We start from the raw sequence: 16,920 nt of genomic DNA, 5'->3' as shown, positions 1-16,920 counted from the left end.
GATTCTATTAACAAAATGTTTCATTAACATGACAAAGAAAAAAGCTCCATGTGACAACTGAAAACTATAAATCAGTGAACTTAAATATCCTCAATATCAATCATACAATAAGCCTTAAAACCCCTAAAAAACATTTTACATGTTAAAACCATCCTTATGTATAGTTAATAAGAGTTTTACACTCAAAAACCCAGCTAATGTACCTCATGAGGACTGTGTGGGTGTGGTTTGATCAGATTTGACAACATAAACACACAACCATGCAACCATTATCACATTTTGATTAAAATTGTGCTAAATTCTGATTGGTGTGTGCAAGTATGTGACATTAACAGTGCTCCTCATACTTCAAACCAGAGAAAAGAGAATATATATATATAAATACCTGTTAATATACATATACTGTATACATCTCATGTTTGAAATAATCAAAACTGTTCTAAACCTGGAAGAAAATTGTGTGTCCACATAGGACCCCATTGCTGAGACAAAAAGATTATTGAGAAAGTAGATTTTTAGGACCTTTAATGCACCTTACAGTTGTTATTTTTGCGTTATGACAACACATGCAACACTTGTGTGCCCTTTCAGCTGTAAAAAGGCCTCTTTGTGGCCAGGCCCATTGTGAAGCTGGCACTGTAAGCTGATAGCAGAGAGTCTCCAATCCTGAGAGTGTCCAGCTCCTTCCTCCCCATTTGGTGATGTCAGCTTCTTCAAGGACTCCTCCCATCCACCTGATCTGCCTTATAAAGGATACTGGTGAAGCTGAGGGAACAGATCACCACACACTCACAGGTGCAAAGCCTGAAATTAACTTAATTATTAGTTGGGTCTCTGTTTGACTCTTCCCCCTTGCTGATTTTTTAGTTTCTGTGATCCCGTCTCAGGTGTGACACACATTCAGCAGCAGAAGAGGAAGACTTTCCAGTATGTCTATAGGGCTGGAGTTGATAGGCATCGCCCTGTGCATTTTGGGATGGATTATTTCCATTGTGGCATGCGCCCTCCCCATGTGGAGGGTGACAGCCTTCATCGGCAGCAACATCGTGACAGCTCAGATCATCTGGGAGGGCCTGTGGATGACCTGCGTAGTCCAGAGCACGGGCCAGATGCAGTGTAAGGTCTACGACTCCATGCTCGCCCTCTCCCAGGACCTCCAAGCCGCCCGTGCCCTCACCGTCATCTCCATCCTGTTAGCCCTCCTGGCCGTGCTCATCGCCATCGCCGGAGCAAAGTGCACCAACTGCATTGAGGATGAGGCGTCAAAGGCCAAGGTGATGATCATCTCGGGGGTCTTCTTCATTGTATCAGGGGTCATGCAGCTCATTCCTGTGTCCTGGTCGGCCAACACCATAATCAGGGACTTCTACAACCCTTTGCTAACTGATGCCCAAAGGAGAGAGCTGGGGTCCGCACTGTACATCGGCTTTGCGGCCGCTGCCCTCCTGGTTCTTGGTGGTGGACTCCTTTGCTGCTCCTGCCCGCCACGTGAAACCAGATACAACCCTTCACGAATGGCATACTCTGCCCCGCGGTCCGCAGGTGGTCCAGGGTTAGAACGGAAAGACTATGTATGAGTGAAATTCAATAAAAGAAAAGACAGTGTTAAATCTCAAACTTGCTCTTCGCACCAGATGGAGGGTGTACTGAGGAAAAGAGCTGAAGAAAACAAGGAGACTCCGCAATGAAGGATGTGTTTAATTTTGCCTTCAATGTCATGTCTTTTTCCTCAGAGATGGAAAAGGTCTCATGCAAAGGTCATTTGAGTGAAAATTTCCTTTAAACATGTTCAGAACAAAAAGCATAGAATTTATGGCGTTAGCACTCTGTTTTTACTGATAAATATTATTAACATTATACAATCATATACTTTTTATACAGTCTTGGATTCTTAATGTTTACTACTGAATTTTTTTTTTAATGAAAATACGCCATAACAGCTTCATGTGTCATCTCCATAATAGGGCACAACAGGGTTATCAACAGGATTATGTTTGTACATTTTGTATTATGAGTATCTGTAACAGTCAAAACAGATGATAAGCTCATAGCACAGGGTAGTAAAGGTGGAGTTGAGCTGGTGGGAGGGATGATAAAGGACTTTGAGTGCTCCACAGTGTGCACTGAGCACCTGGTTTTGGACAACAGTAATTATCTATACAACATTGCTGTGCATATATCTTACAAGTGTTTTGTTTTAGTTTTTTTTAATAAACATGTCTGTTTTTAAGGTACTGCACATCTTTGTCTTGTTTTATTTCAAATTACCATTTATTGTATTTTGCTAAAGTGAAATAACGCCCCATGTCAGATGTTGTCGCAGCATATTCACCTGCAGCATGAGTCAGTAGAATTGACAAAAAAATGATAGAGTGCCTTTGTAAGAGTACCCTGATATTCAATCCTGAGGGAAACGTGACACACCAACACGCAACTTAACCACACATGCCCTCAACAATTAACTACAGGATCAGTTAACCAAGGCAGAGGTGAGAAGAGTTAGCAGAGAGGAGTTGAGTCATTCCAGGCAGGTTACATGATGTATTTTTCTTACTTTTTAGACTTTAAGTTATCATTGGATGCTTGATTGAGCTTGGTCACACCCTGCCACATATTCATACAACCTCTGACCACGATGTATTGATAAAATTAGAAGTCTTGCAAAAAAGAAAAAGAAAAAAACACAGATCATTTTTAATCAGCTTGGATTTTTCCAGTTCAAGGGCTACTAGCAGTTTCCTGGACATGATTTACCTGCCATCTGCTCTTCCATTGTCCTGTTTTACATGTTACCTCTGTGATCTTTAATTAATGACAAGAAGCATCAAAACAGCCCATGGTCTTCTAGACTCTGGCACATTTTAATAGACCTATCAGCCAGAGTTTGCGTGATAGACGCGAATTAGGCCTTTCAGTGTAGTTTCAAAAACACATGCAAGTAACACCTGACAAAGGCAGCAACGTGAAAAATTAATGAACTTCTAATAGTAAGTATGAGAAAGGCCCATCGGTGCGATATCACGTTGCTTTCCAACTGTTACCTCTGTCTCCCATTTCAATGTCTCCTCTAACAAAAGGATGAGAAACTGCTTTACATCTGGTCATGATTACCGTAACTACAGATTAGCTATATTTTAAATTGTAATGAGTATTTGGGACTGTTACCTTTGAGGGTTTTTAGATGGGAAAAAAACAGTAATGAGTCAATTTTGGGCATGGTGCAATGTTGAGGCAAAATTTAACAGAATAATTCAGACAGACTTTTAACTGAGATAATGTGTGATTTTTTAAGGCATGGAGCAGTCTTAAAACTATTTTATGGTGCAAAGATTTTTTTAAGGAAGAGATTTTTCAGACAAAATGGCAAGATTGTCTTATGGTGAACCTTTTTCTGTTTTGATTTTGATGGTGTGTGTTTTTTAAATAAAACATTTTCCCCCAAATAATGAAAAACACAGTCTCTTCTTCAGCAATGAAGTCTGTTTTTATTCATTAATTTTTGTATTTGTTAGAAAAGACACCGACCAAATCATAAGTCAACACAGACCAAAAAGCATGGAGCAAATAAGCTGAAGAAGCATGTTTGGCAGTAGCACTTCTTGTGTGCAGTTCCACTAACTTGTCTAAGACCCTCAGGCATGTTTGGCCATTGCTAAGCTAATAATTGACTGTCTATTTCACAGCCATCTATAAAAATGTAAGGGTTTCTTTCTCCAAATGGCAGCATATCAGTTTTAAAAATGAAAAATACAATGTTTTTTCCTTTGAAATATTCAAATAGGTGATCATACTTCTTAATGTTCTGATAGCATTCATGAGTTTATTGCACAATGTAGTTTAAAAAGCGCCTGAAAAGCAGATAAAAGGCACAGTTCCTGAGGCTAAAATGAAATTGAATCTCATCAAATAATCAAATACCTAAACCTGGCTAACTGGGAAGAGAAGAGAAAAGAAGGGGGGTGGGGGGAGAGAGTTATTTGGTGAGTTTCTCTGGTCATGCTCTGCTGGCTCTGACCAACCCGCAGGGCCAAACGCTGGTCACATGACCGATACTGGGGAATGTGAAGGGCAGAAGGGTTGCCTGGCACCTGAAGTCAGAAACAGAAAGCAACCCCCGCCCCTCTCTCCTCTCTTTCTCCCTGAATGTAACACAGGATCACTGTGTCCACTCAGTGGGAACGGAAACTCATTGAGGTTTCTGAAGTTTCTTACCTGCAACGGCACGAAATCTGAACCAAAACTAAACCACAACTGAGCCACAAAGGAACTGATTGAACAAGAATGCTTCCTTTTAAATCAAAAGTTAAATATGAGAAATTCTTTATAAAGGAAATCGCAGCAAGAACCATTTTTCTATCATTCTTAAAACATGTTTGTTGCTTGAAGAATTTTAGGTATTAAGAGGTCAACATTTTTGTCCAAACTACAGTCCTCAGTATGAAACTTGATCAGGAGTTTACTTATTTGTAATCCCTGGAATTCACTCTCTCTCTCTCTCTCTCTCTCTCTCTCTCTCTCTCTCTCTCTCTCTCTCTCATCTCTCTCTCTCTCTCTCTCTCTCTCTCTCTCTCTCTCTCTCACACCACACACACACACACACACACACACACACACACACACACACACACACACACACACACTAACACAAATTACTAACATTTTTCTTGTCATGAAGAGAAAAGAAAAGCCTGCATCTTCTTTCTCTCATCTTGTGTTCCAAGCATTTTGCTACTGGTTGTTTTGTGGTGCTGGTGCCTTAGTATGGGTTTAAGCTTAAGTTTTTTTTAAGTTATATAAGTGAAGTTTATTCTATTGTTAAATAATGTATATAAAAGGCTGTAAAAAAAAAAAAAAAAAAAAAAAAAAAAACTAAACAAAAACATGACCAACACAGCAGCCAGTACCAGTGAATGGGAATGAAAAAAGTGGCAGCTGTGAAGTTTCTACAGAACTACACCTGAACCTGTTTATTGTTTAATCAAAAAGTATATATTGTTAGAGGACTAGTTACTACTTTGGTAGTGTATAGTGGGCATCCAAATAAATAAATAAATAAAAAGACATTGATAAAACAAAAATCAAAAAAACAAAAATGCCAAGTTGCTGTAGGGTAGATTAGGATAATATGGGACACTTTTTGCAATTCTGACTTGTTTACCTTATTTACATATGAATCCAATACATTATATCAACACCTAATGTCATTATGAAATCCCTGAGATGTTTGCTTGTTAAATCAGAAGACAATTTTTGGTTATTGTACTCAAAAGGAAAATGGCACTTTATATTAATTTACCTAGTGCTAAATCGTTTCAGATTTGTAGATTTTGTAATCTGGGGACACTGGTTTTTAGGTTTAGAAATACTTTGATTTACACAAAACTGCCTTAAAAAAAACTAGTTAAAAAACTAGTAGTCTGTATGTTCACTTACACAGTACGCATATAATAGTTAGCTTTAAAATAATTGAATAGAAAAAGAGATAAATGCACTAGAGCTTAGTTGTCTCACATAAATCGATGTCCCATTTTACCCTAATCCACCCTTCTGTAATACTGTATTAAATAAAAGTGTGATTAAAAAAAAAACAATTAAAGATAACCAAAGTAATTATGCTTTAGTGGAATTTGTCATATTGCAATTTTTCTTGTGCTCTTGCTCAAGCCGCAGATTAGTTTTGTGGATTAGTTTCTTTTCTCACTGAAACTCATGTGTTTATGTGCAGGATCTGTCTTAATCCCAGTTCTCAATAATCACTGACACAATATCAGGGTGATACAATATACTGAAACACCCAATACGACACACAGCCCCGCCTTTACTCTAAGATAAATGAGTCTCTGCAGTGATGCAAAGTCAGCATTTATCACGCTGTCTCTGCACAATTTATTGATGAATAATATGTGTTGTGTTGTGTAGTTTAGTTTGTTTAGTTTAGATTATTTTGCACAAAAATTACACACACAAAAATACAAAAAACAGATAATGACAGATAGTATACAGTGCAGGGAGATGCAGAAAACCCAAATGGCCTTATTTAAAGCCTCCACCTAAACATTTTTAAAATGAGAGTAAGTGTGTGTGTGAGTGTCCAAGTGTGTGCATGTGTATGTGAGGGGGACATTGGCATCAGCATCTGTGCATTGATACGTGAAAACTAAATGGAACAAACAAAACAGACAAAATACATTAAGAAAAAACAATTACAAAACAGCAGTTAAATGTTCCTTCAAACAACTCTTATAACTTTTCAAGATGAACAGTTTTTTTTCAAGTGGGAAAAGCTATTCTACAACTTCCCCTAAATCTTAATGAAAATTGACCTCTGCTTGTTTGGGAGGATGAAGATCTGATGATTGACGAGTCTGATATGAATGAACCTGTGAATATCGTGTATTGTGTTGCAATTCTAACCAAAAGTTTCTGTAGGATCAGAATGTTATGGAGAGCAGTAGGAAACGTACTTGCCCAAATTATATTACAATATGAAAGATAGGGATACATTAGACTGTAATAAAGTGTAAGAAGGCAGTTTGTGTTGACAAAGTTATATATAAAGATATACAATATATTTATTTATTTTACTGCATACCCAGTCAATCTGATCTTTTCAAGTTAAATTCACATCAACAATAATACCCAGAAATCTTGTAGTTGATGCTTGAATCATATCAACTGACTAAATTGTAATTTTAGACAAATCTTATGGATATGATTTACCACGGAAAATGATGAACTCAGATTTTTTTTTATATTTAAAGATAATTTGTTAAGTCTGTACCATGAAGCGTAGGCAGTCAAACCAAGATTAGCATCCTTTATCATTGAATTGAAATTTGAGTGAGAGAGCACTAGGGATGTGTCATCTGCAAACATTATAGGAGAAAGAATATTTGAGAAAAATAATCATTAATATATATATAATAAATAATAATGGTCCAAGAATGGACCACTGTGGAACCCCACAGAATAACCTGGCTTTGTTGGAGTAACAACCTTTAACATAAACACCTTAGTAACTTTTAAGTCCTCAGGCACAACTCCTGTTTTCAACAACAAAGAAAAAATATAAACAAGTGGCTTCAATATTGAGTGTTTCACCAGGTGAAGATGTTTTTAGACTATCAATTATGTCACTTATTTCCTGGGTGTAAGGGTACTCAAAAGAAGAGATAATAGGAAAACTTATTGGGATAAAATCCAGCGGATACTTCATGACCAATACTAACAAAATACTCAACTTTTGAGCTATTTGAAATGGATTGTCGAGATAATTTTCACCATCCAAAAAGACTGAAGGTAAGTCTGAATGAGCCTTTTCTCTTTGCAACAACTGATTTACTACTTTCCATATGGTTTTAATATCGTTTTGAACACGTATTACATTTTTCACGTATTTCATTCATGTATTTCATTTTTGCAGATCTGATGGAATGAACATATTTATTTCTATAGGATTTATAAATGCCATGGGTTACATTTCTATGTAAAAAAAAGAAGTTTTTCCTCAACAACTGCATGTAATGTAAAAATGTTTGACATCACTGATCAATAAGAAGAAGACCTGCAAAGGAGACCGAACAGCTATAAGGCATCGTGTTGGTGGATAATCATGTTGTCCTCTCCAAATGTTATGAAGTTATGGAAGGGTTGCTGTGTACACAAAGGATTGGTGGGGTCAGATTTTTACTGGCAAAGTCATTTTGTATATGTGTTTGTATGTTTTTGTAGATTCTGGATGAATTCTTAGTGGAACATGCAGCCCGTTAGCTCATTGGGGAGTCAGATATGAGTTAATGTGCCTGCTGATAAAGCTTCCAGGCGGATGAAAGGAGCAGATCCCTCCCTTACATTCCAGGAGTGAGTATTTTCAGCCAAGCGCAGATAACAAACCAGCCAGTGCCTTTGTGGAGAAAATAATCTGGTTAAAGCTAGTTTCGAGTTTGGCTGGTTCAAAAAGCTACAAAATTGAGAGAAAAATGGGTAGAGCCAAATAAATAATGAAATAAATAATATCATCTTCCTGAACAGTTACAGGTCAAAAAGAGTTGAGCGAGACATTTGAAATGGATGGAAATTTGACAAAACATCAGACTCAGTAAGGCGGATGAAAAATCATATTCAGTCATATTTGATGGTTTTAACTCCCCGGTTTTTAAAGGATAAGTGTGAGATTAAACCACTACTTTTTTAGTGGTATAATAATGAGAATAATAAATAATAATACATTTTATTTATAGAGCGCTTCTTACAACACCCAGAGACAATTAAAACAGAATAAATAAATGAAAACACAATCAATAAAAGCAATGCAGAGAAGAAGAATAAGAAGAAGAATAAGAAGAAGAAGAAGAAGAAGAAGAAGAAGAAGAAGAAGAAGAAGAAGAAGAAGAAGAAGAAGAAGAAGAAGAAGAAGAAGAAGAAACAAAATAGAAAAAAAAGAAAAAGAAAAGAAAACATCAAAATAATCAAACATTAAAAGCAAATTTGAAAAGGTAAGTCTTGAGAGGTTATTTGAATTTGACGAGACCAGTACAATCACGGAGGGATATGGGGAGTGGGTTCCAGAGTGGAGGCAGCAACAGAGAAGCCCCCCCCCCCCCTCCCCCGCTGCTTAGTCCAGATGTCAGACTGCAACAGAAGTGTGAAAAGAGTGAAAAATGCAAAGCAACAATCAGAGTACAATTTTATGCTGCCCTCAAGTGGTCATACTAGAATGTGTAGGAAGAGTTTTCAAGAAGTGCCCCTTATAATTAGGAAAAAGGGATTAGAAAATATCATTAATCTTGTTTTAAGCACATGTTCACTGAGAGGACAGAGATGATTTAATAAAATGGCTAAAGGGAAAGTCACTGGTATAAGGAAAACAAACAGATAAGTTAATGGTCAAAAACTGAAAGTATAATTTATATATAGCTGCTTTGAAATATGACTTGTTTTGAATGTTTTAACAATAAGTTGCCATGAAAAGCATGTTTCCAGAATTCAGAAATAAACCCAACAAAACTAGTAAACCTGAGCTAAGAGGTTTACAGGGGTGATATACTCACTCCAGGTGCAGTCACAGCAACTTAAACACACTCACACAGCAAACAGGTGAACCAAATATGCATTTTAGATTTCCTGCATCATTGCAGTTTGGAAAAACTGAACATTAAACATTAAAGACAAATTTAGCCCATGTAGAATAAAAACAAACATGTTTTAATTACTGGGATTTGTGTAACAAACCCTAAGCCAGAGACCGTACAGTATGCACATGACTGAATAACAGCTGTTTATTTCATACAAATCTTCCAGCATTCGGCTACACAGACATGCAAATCTTAAATCTCAAGAATGTCAACAGGCCAGACTGTAGAAAACTGCCATAACTTCCCAGCGGATTATGTAAAACTTTGGCAAATTCAATCAAATCACTGACAAGCATCATAAGCCCCCCAGGCTAGTAATCAGAGTAAGGCGATAACGCTACTAATTATGTCAACAAACAAATAAAAGGCTTTGCAATGACTGTGGAGAGAGAGAGAGAGAGAGAGAGAGAGAGAGAGAGAGAGAGAGAGAGAGAGAGAGAGAGAGAGAGAGAGAGAGAGAGAGAGAGAGAGAGAGAGAGTAATTCCTGCTGATTTTTTGCCCACAGCAGGGGAAAAAAGGCCTCTGTAGTAATTTAAATGGGATGAATAATAATTCTCCAACAACATGTGGAGGTTATTATATATATTATATATATTATATATTTTTTCATTTGACCTTTTAACAGTGTGTACATTTGAGTCTCCTGTCTCTAAGTGAATACTTGAAATATGATGATTTTTTAGATGATATACTATCCAGATTGATTAGAGGAATAACTATTTCTATTTAATTGGCCAATAGGTTTCTGTGTGGGTTTAACAACACATGTAGATGACATTATGTGCCACATGTAAAGTACCCAGATGTTGTGTGAACAGCTGTAATGAGAGATGACATAAATTAATGTACTGTAAAGTGATGTGTTGTGTGACCTGAAGTAATCTAACATGATTTGATGTGACATGACAGTGATAAAGGTCAGCATTTGGTAGATCATCCCGCATGTGTACACTGTGTCACAATAGGCCTTTTTATTGTTCCAGCAGAGTTTTATTTTTCAAAACAGGAAAAGCACAGGTGTAACCAATACTATAATAGTGTTGGGGAGACATTATTTAATTACTACATAAATGTAACTGTAACCCATTACAGTTACTGATGAAAATGTTGATGATTACAAAGGGGGTTACATCTAAATTCAGACCTTTAAGATTTTGCTCAGGAGAGATTTTTCTTCATTTTTTAATATTTATCATGTTACTGAATACATATACTGCTGTTTTTAATTCTTTGAAATCAATATTGTTTTTGTAATTGCTTATTTGGAGCACACATGGGCTTAAATGGTTACACAGTACCAATTAAGCCCATGCCAGACTTTTGACTTTTTTCGTAAAATGTCTTTATTTTATATTCCAAAATCTACATGAGCTAATGAATACATTTTCAAATGAGATATCAATCTTGCTTGATAAGAAATGATCTCCCTTATAAATCATGTCAGTATCCATGAAAAACAGCTGAACTTAGATTTTGGTGCTTAATGGGTACACTTACCCCAACAGATCAAAACATTCGCTAGAAAATTAGAAAAGTAATCAAAAAGTAATCAAATGTAATAAGTTATATTACTTTGATTAAGTTACATTACTTATTACATTTTAAATAGGGTAACTAGTAATCTGTAACGTATTACATTTCCAAAATAACCTTCCCATCCCAATAACATGAAACAATGTGTCTGTTTCATTTAAGTGTCATTGGCCCTTTTTATACCTAAAATTAACATATGTATGTGTGATTCAATCTCAACAGCTGAGACACATTGCTGTTCTCTTTTATGCGTATGGAGCTGACCACTTGCATCCAGATTTTGTTGCTGCCTACATAACGTCCACAATAAGGTTTTTACATCAGTCAGACAAGCGCCACACTTGTTGTTAGTGCAGGTTGAAGAGCTAAGGGCTAAACAAAAATGTTTCAAGAACTAATAAGCTTAGCTAAAGTTCAATTGGTCAGAGTATCTTCTTGCATGTTCTCATCTGTAGTTTAATTTCTCATCACTCTGTCATTCTGATCCCTCACACAGCTCACTCATAATTTCCCTTCTCGCATCAATTTAGACATCAGCTGTTCACGTCTAACCAATAACATGGTGGCACACCTTCATTGTCAGCCTATCATGTTGCACCTGTCTTCTTAAATATCTTTTTTATCCCTCTCTTTTTTAGTGCTCTCTTGGTGCATTTTTGCATGACCCACCACCTCCCAATCACTGCTCAGTCTTCACAGATGGACTCCATGAGGGGGTGATCTGTCTGGCTGTCCCTCGATTCAAAATCTGCCTGTACAGTCCAAGCCCCAAAGACTTTTGACAATACCTAATCATCAATATTATCTGTATAATAAACAACTCTTTTTCTTCTTTTACTAGTCTCTTCTAATTGAAATATACATGTACAGGCTATTCCAACTGTTCAGATTACTCCAAACCATGTACAACTCAGCTCAACTCCATTCTTCCAACTGTTTACAAAAGCAACAGCCATGTCCTGAATTAATGATGTATTTTGGGGATGCATTAGTGTTTAGTCTACAAAAGGTATGTGGTCAAATGTGTCCCAGTGCAACTAGGGTTTACAACAGGGTGTCAACAGGGTCATAGAGGTAGCATGCACAACACAAGGGCAGACAGTACTGTAGCACAAATGCAGCCATTATCAACATAATTGGGCACCTTGCAAGTCACAATGCTCTCTATGAGAAAGGCTGAATGCACTCTGATGATTACACGACTATATATATTGGTCAGTGGATGAGTAATTCAAAAATATCTTTAAAAATTGTCTTAAAAGCATGCATTAGGTGTGTAAAATGTACTTTTTGTATCTTTGTTGGTTTTATGTCATTTGAAATGACATTTGCACCATTTCTTTTAACCAAAAGTAAGACTGAATGCTCCTGATAAATGTCAAATGGTGTAACCACAAAAGAATGATCAATATTAGATATTTTATCCACCTACAGTGTATTTAAGTGTATTTTTTACAAATAATTACTGCATTTTAAAGAAATGAAATGTTTCCTGATTTACATGATTCCCCAGATTAAATGTAATATTTAGAACAATTGTATTCCATTACCTTTATTTAATATAAAACGTTATAATGTAAGATCATGCTAAACTAGTTGATATGGTGTTTTATTGAGAATTTAGCATTTTTAAGCAAGTTTAATTATCTGGTACAAAGTTTCTATGGTTACACCACATTTTAACCCCTTTAAATTTCACTAAACCACATGGACACAAAAAAAAAAAAACATCATTGTACCGTAGACACATTGTCAAGGTCAAGCAGACTATCTGAGGGTCACATAATCCTCCTCAAACTGGAATCATCATTGTCCTGAAGTCTGAATAACATCTGCTTTGCAACATTTCCTGTTCAGTAAAGTAAATCCTTTAATAACCTAGCAAATAGTGCAATGTCAACATTTGTACACAGTGTGTACTCACACATTATGTACATGCCATTCCCTACCAGTCTAGTATGGAATTGCAACACACCTTTTAAAGTTCACTACATGTACTGTTGTTTAGATCAAACAGAGCATACACTTCTTGTTGGAGTGTTTTGATAGGAAAAGAGTGCGGCTGATTGGGTTTATTCTCAAATCATCAAGGGGGTCGTTCATGTTTTTTAATCTGTTTTCTGGCATAAAGATGCTACACTCCGAGTCCTCACCGATGAAGCGTGAGACAACATCCAGCTTTCTTTAATTAGTGGCAATCAAAGTAATATATCCGATGTGTCAATAAATACAGTACATGACAACAACCAAGGTAATGAGAATTGCCTATACCCGCATAAATACATACATAAATAAAGCTCAAAGCTAAATTAGTTTCCACGTGGAGTAAATAGACACTTTAACACTCCAGACGTATTATAAAATACTAATGAGAAGGTTCAGTTTGAAGGTTGATCAAACATCCAACTCCACACAGTGATCTGTACTCTAATGTTAATCCATTATGGCATCAATTATTTTATCTTTCTTGAATCTTAAAAGGTAAACACAGTGATGGGTGACATTACATTAGGCCAGAACCAGAAACAGTGGCCTAAACTGAGTCTAGGGAACTTGCAATAATTCTTCCTGATTTTAACTTTCATGAAATTAACACACAATACTACTGACAAATCTCATACGTCAGAACTCTGCTGAAGTATATAACACTGAATTCAGATAGTTGTTTCTACTTGTTAAACAAGGCTTAAAGTATGTTTTGGGCTGCAGCATGGAGCCACTTAATCGAATCCAAACTTTATTCTCATGAAGTCGCATGTAAGATGCAGAAAAAATATGCCAGAGACAATTATGTCTGATATGTGTGTGTATTTACAGTTCCAAAATTGAGGGGGAAAAAGCTTTATCACTCATTACCAACATTGTAAATAAAGTCTCAGGTCTTTTGTTCTGTGGTTTAGGTGCATTTTTTTCACCCACTAAAGCTTCAATCTTAAACCTTTGTTTGGCACACCATAGTAACCCATCTCCCTGTCACAGCATGACTCAGTGTGTCTGTGTGTGGGCAGCGGTATGGATTTACATTCAGAACACAAACATGAGGATGGGTGGTTGTCGGGAGTGTGTGTATGTGTGTGTGTGTGTGTGTGTGTGTGTGTGTGTGTGTGTGTGTGTGTGTGTGTGTGTGTGTGTGTGTGTGTGTGTGTGTGTGTGTGTGTGTGTGTGTGTGTGTGTGTGTGTGTGTGTGTGACTGGTCTTTTGTGAAACGGCAAACATGACATACCTTTTGGAGTTAATGTACAAATGCTGTTGGCACTGCGGGACAATATAGAGGAATAGACTGCCTGCAGACAGACACTGAAGTGTTGTCTGCTGCTGACGTGCACGGTGAGGTTATAAATGTTAGAATAATGTAGTCTGACTGTTGTTTCTGTCGTGGAAACTTTGCACAGAATAAAAATCTCACTGTGTGTCAGTGTCTCAATTTTTAACCCTCACATACTGTTCTTATTCTCACCCGTTACAGTATTTCCTCACATATTTAGTCTCTATACTCTATACCAAACTTCTGAACCACAAATAATTCATAAAGACCTCATCAGTCACAGATAAACATGATTTATCCTTTAATGAAGCTTTCAGAGAGTAAAGAGAGTTTATTCTTTAGTTTTTATGAGAGAAAAAAACCTACATAAAAAACACTATATCATGGTCCAATGTTACATGAAACATGAGAGCTATTTCAACGAACGATATTAAATGTGAAGAATTAAATGTTGGATGAATATGTGTCATATATGTTTTCCTTTTTTGTATATTCTGGGTCAAATTAGGGGACGCCATCAAATTTCAGGCTAAAACAAAAAGTATTTTTACAACTCTCAGGTGTACAAATTGGTCAAATTTTACCCTGAACAGTATATAAAGGTTAATAAATGATTTTCAGTTTTCAGGTTCCTTGTAAGTTTGCTATAAGTTATGAGTGTTGTGCAACTCACTGATTCCTAAATATGTTTTGGTCAGTACTGGGCTTTAAAATAATGTCTTCCTGTCAGAGGTACCACATATATCCTGATGAGGCCTCACACCACTTTACATCATGCTTATTATTTAATAACTTAATATCTTGCTATGGGAAAAGTTCTTTAGAAACCTGGTGCCTGTATGTAACAGTAAATCACAGTGATACCATGTACAGTGTTCGGTTTCTTTATGATCATTGCAATTTACAAGCAATAACACAGTATTAGTCATTTACATTTTACAATGCTCTCTGACATCAACACGCACAAGTAAACATACAGCAGGTGCTTTCATTTTCCCCTCATTTACACTTGTAAGCATTTTTAAAGTTATTAAATTAGATTAAATAATGCCCCAGGAACATGATCAATTCTTGATTAATGATGAATGCTGCCAGAACATAAGACACTTCTACATCACCACCATCTGCAGTTTTAACCCAGAGAGTAACAAATACATATCATAGTATCAAAAGAAAACAATTTTATTAAAAGCCAATGCAGGAGTTTTAAATGATCATGTTTTTTTTTTTAAATTTTATATCCATGATGCAATATCATCAGGGAGCTGTCTGATCAGTCCCAAATTGTGTTCCCAAGACTCCAGCCAGAGTCATGACGAGAAGAACAAGAAAGCCACAGATGGAAGGACCCCCACAGAGCCCTGATCTCAACATCATGGAGTCAGTCTGGGATTACATGAAGAGACAGAAGCAGCGGAGATGCCAAAATCCACAGAAGAATAACTGTGACAACTTCTTCAAGATACAGGAACAACTAACTTAGCAAACAACTGAAAAACTGTGTGGATGTGTACTTAAGAGAACTGCTACTGTTTTAAAGGGAAATCAGGGTGACACATCAGGTTTCTTCTGCTTACAGTTGAGCCATCCCTTGCTGGTTCACTCTCAAGTGTTGATGATGTGGAGGAAGGTCGCACCGCCTCGTGGGTCCATGAGCAGTCTCCCATCAATGGGCCCCATGGCTCTGCCTGTACAGCACCTCCCCAGCGGCTGTTCCTGCTTCCCCGCCACGTCCATCTCCTGTGCCTTCCAGTTCGCCTCAGGCATCCAATACAGATTGCCAACTTACCTCACGGTTTGGCAGAGTCATTAGGCCAGTTTACCGCTTGATTGAGTCCATGGCACAACTTGAAAACATTTTGGGGAATGACTCAACCCCCATTTCAGTTATTCATGTGCGAGATGTTTGAGTCAGGGTGTCACACTACTGACAGGTATAATTGTGTATATGCATTGTAAGGTCTGTTCATTGTAAGGCCTCTCTTTGTGTTGTTACTGATGTGTGAAACCCCACCCCCCCAATCAGCTCTTGAATGGCCAGGAGCTTTCAGCTGACCATGGCTTCCCTGTCTGCGTTGTGGTACCGGGTACAGTGGGCACACGCAATTTAAAGTGGCTGGGTAAGATCATAATAAGTGCAGAGGAGAGCAGCAGCCACTGGCAGCAAAACGACTACAAGCGCTTCTCCCCTGGGACAGACTGGGACACCGAAGTCTGCTCCGGCCATCCAAGAGCTGCCCATTCAGTCATCCATCACCACACCAGCAGACGGCGCTGTGGTGGGCCGCAGCGACGAGGAGGTGCGCGTGAAGGGTTATGCATGGAACGAAGGAGGCCGAGAGGTGGTGCACGTAGATGTATCTCTGGATGGAGGGAAGACATGGCAGGTGGCCCCTCTCCCATAGACTGCAGTGACAAAAGGGCTATATTTATAAAAAAAAAAAAAAAACATACCTGATCACAGAAACAAACAATAAAATCTTCCGGTCAATCAGTTACACATACGAGCCCCTACACAAATCAAATGACACAAAAACATGTTAGCATCCTATACAAAACTGAAGCTAACAAACAAACAAACAGAAAAGATGTGTACCTCTCCCATAGACTGCAGTGACAAAAGGGGAGTGGCAGAGGCAGGAAACCAAACTTAAAGTGGGGGGGGTCGCACTCAAATGTTCCACTTGACTGGAGGAGCAACAAGTCAGGTATGCAACCATTTTGTGTAATTATAACATTACCACTAAACTAAAAACATATATTATTAACATATAATTCATAATAATAATAGTAATATAATTAACTCAGTTTGGTGTATTTATCATATCATTGGTTGATCATTCCTAGATTTAAATAGTATAATATCATTTGAAGTAATTTGTGTATATTATACATGTTACTAATGGTGTTCCTAGTGATAGTTTGTTTTCCACAATTGTATTTATATATAGCACCACATCACAACAAAGGTTATCTCAAGGCACTTT

General features: G+C 37.3%; 1 protein-coding gene across 1 annotated transcript; it reads left to right on the top strand.

Annotated features, from left to right (window-relative positions):
• Window positions 1-823: 823 nt before the first annotated feature.
• LOC133980286 (claudin-3-like) lies at window positions 824-2,112 on the top strand. The gene has a single exon (XM_062418958.1). It carries the CDS (start codon window positions 930-932, stop codon window positions 1,575-1,577), a length of 648 nt encoding a protein of 215 aa, XP_062274942.1. The 5' UTR covers window positions 824-929; the 3' UTR covers window positions 1,578-2,112.
• Window positions 2,113-16,920: the final 14,808 nt, after the last annotated feature.

This window comes from Scomber scombrus, chromosome 5 (genome assembly GCF_963691925.1).
Source record: "Scomber scombrus chromosome 5, fScoSco1.1, whole genome shotgun sequence".
Lineage (NCBI taxonomy): Eukaryota > Metazoa > Chordata > Actinopteri > Scombriformes > Scombridae > Scomber > Scomber scombrus.
The sequence above is the reverse complement of the archived record's forward strand: the minus strand, read 5'-3'. Positions and strand labels throughout refer to the sequence as shown.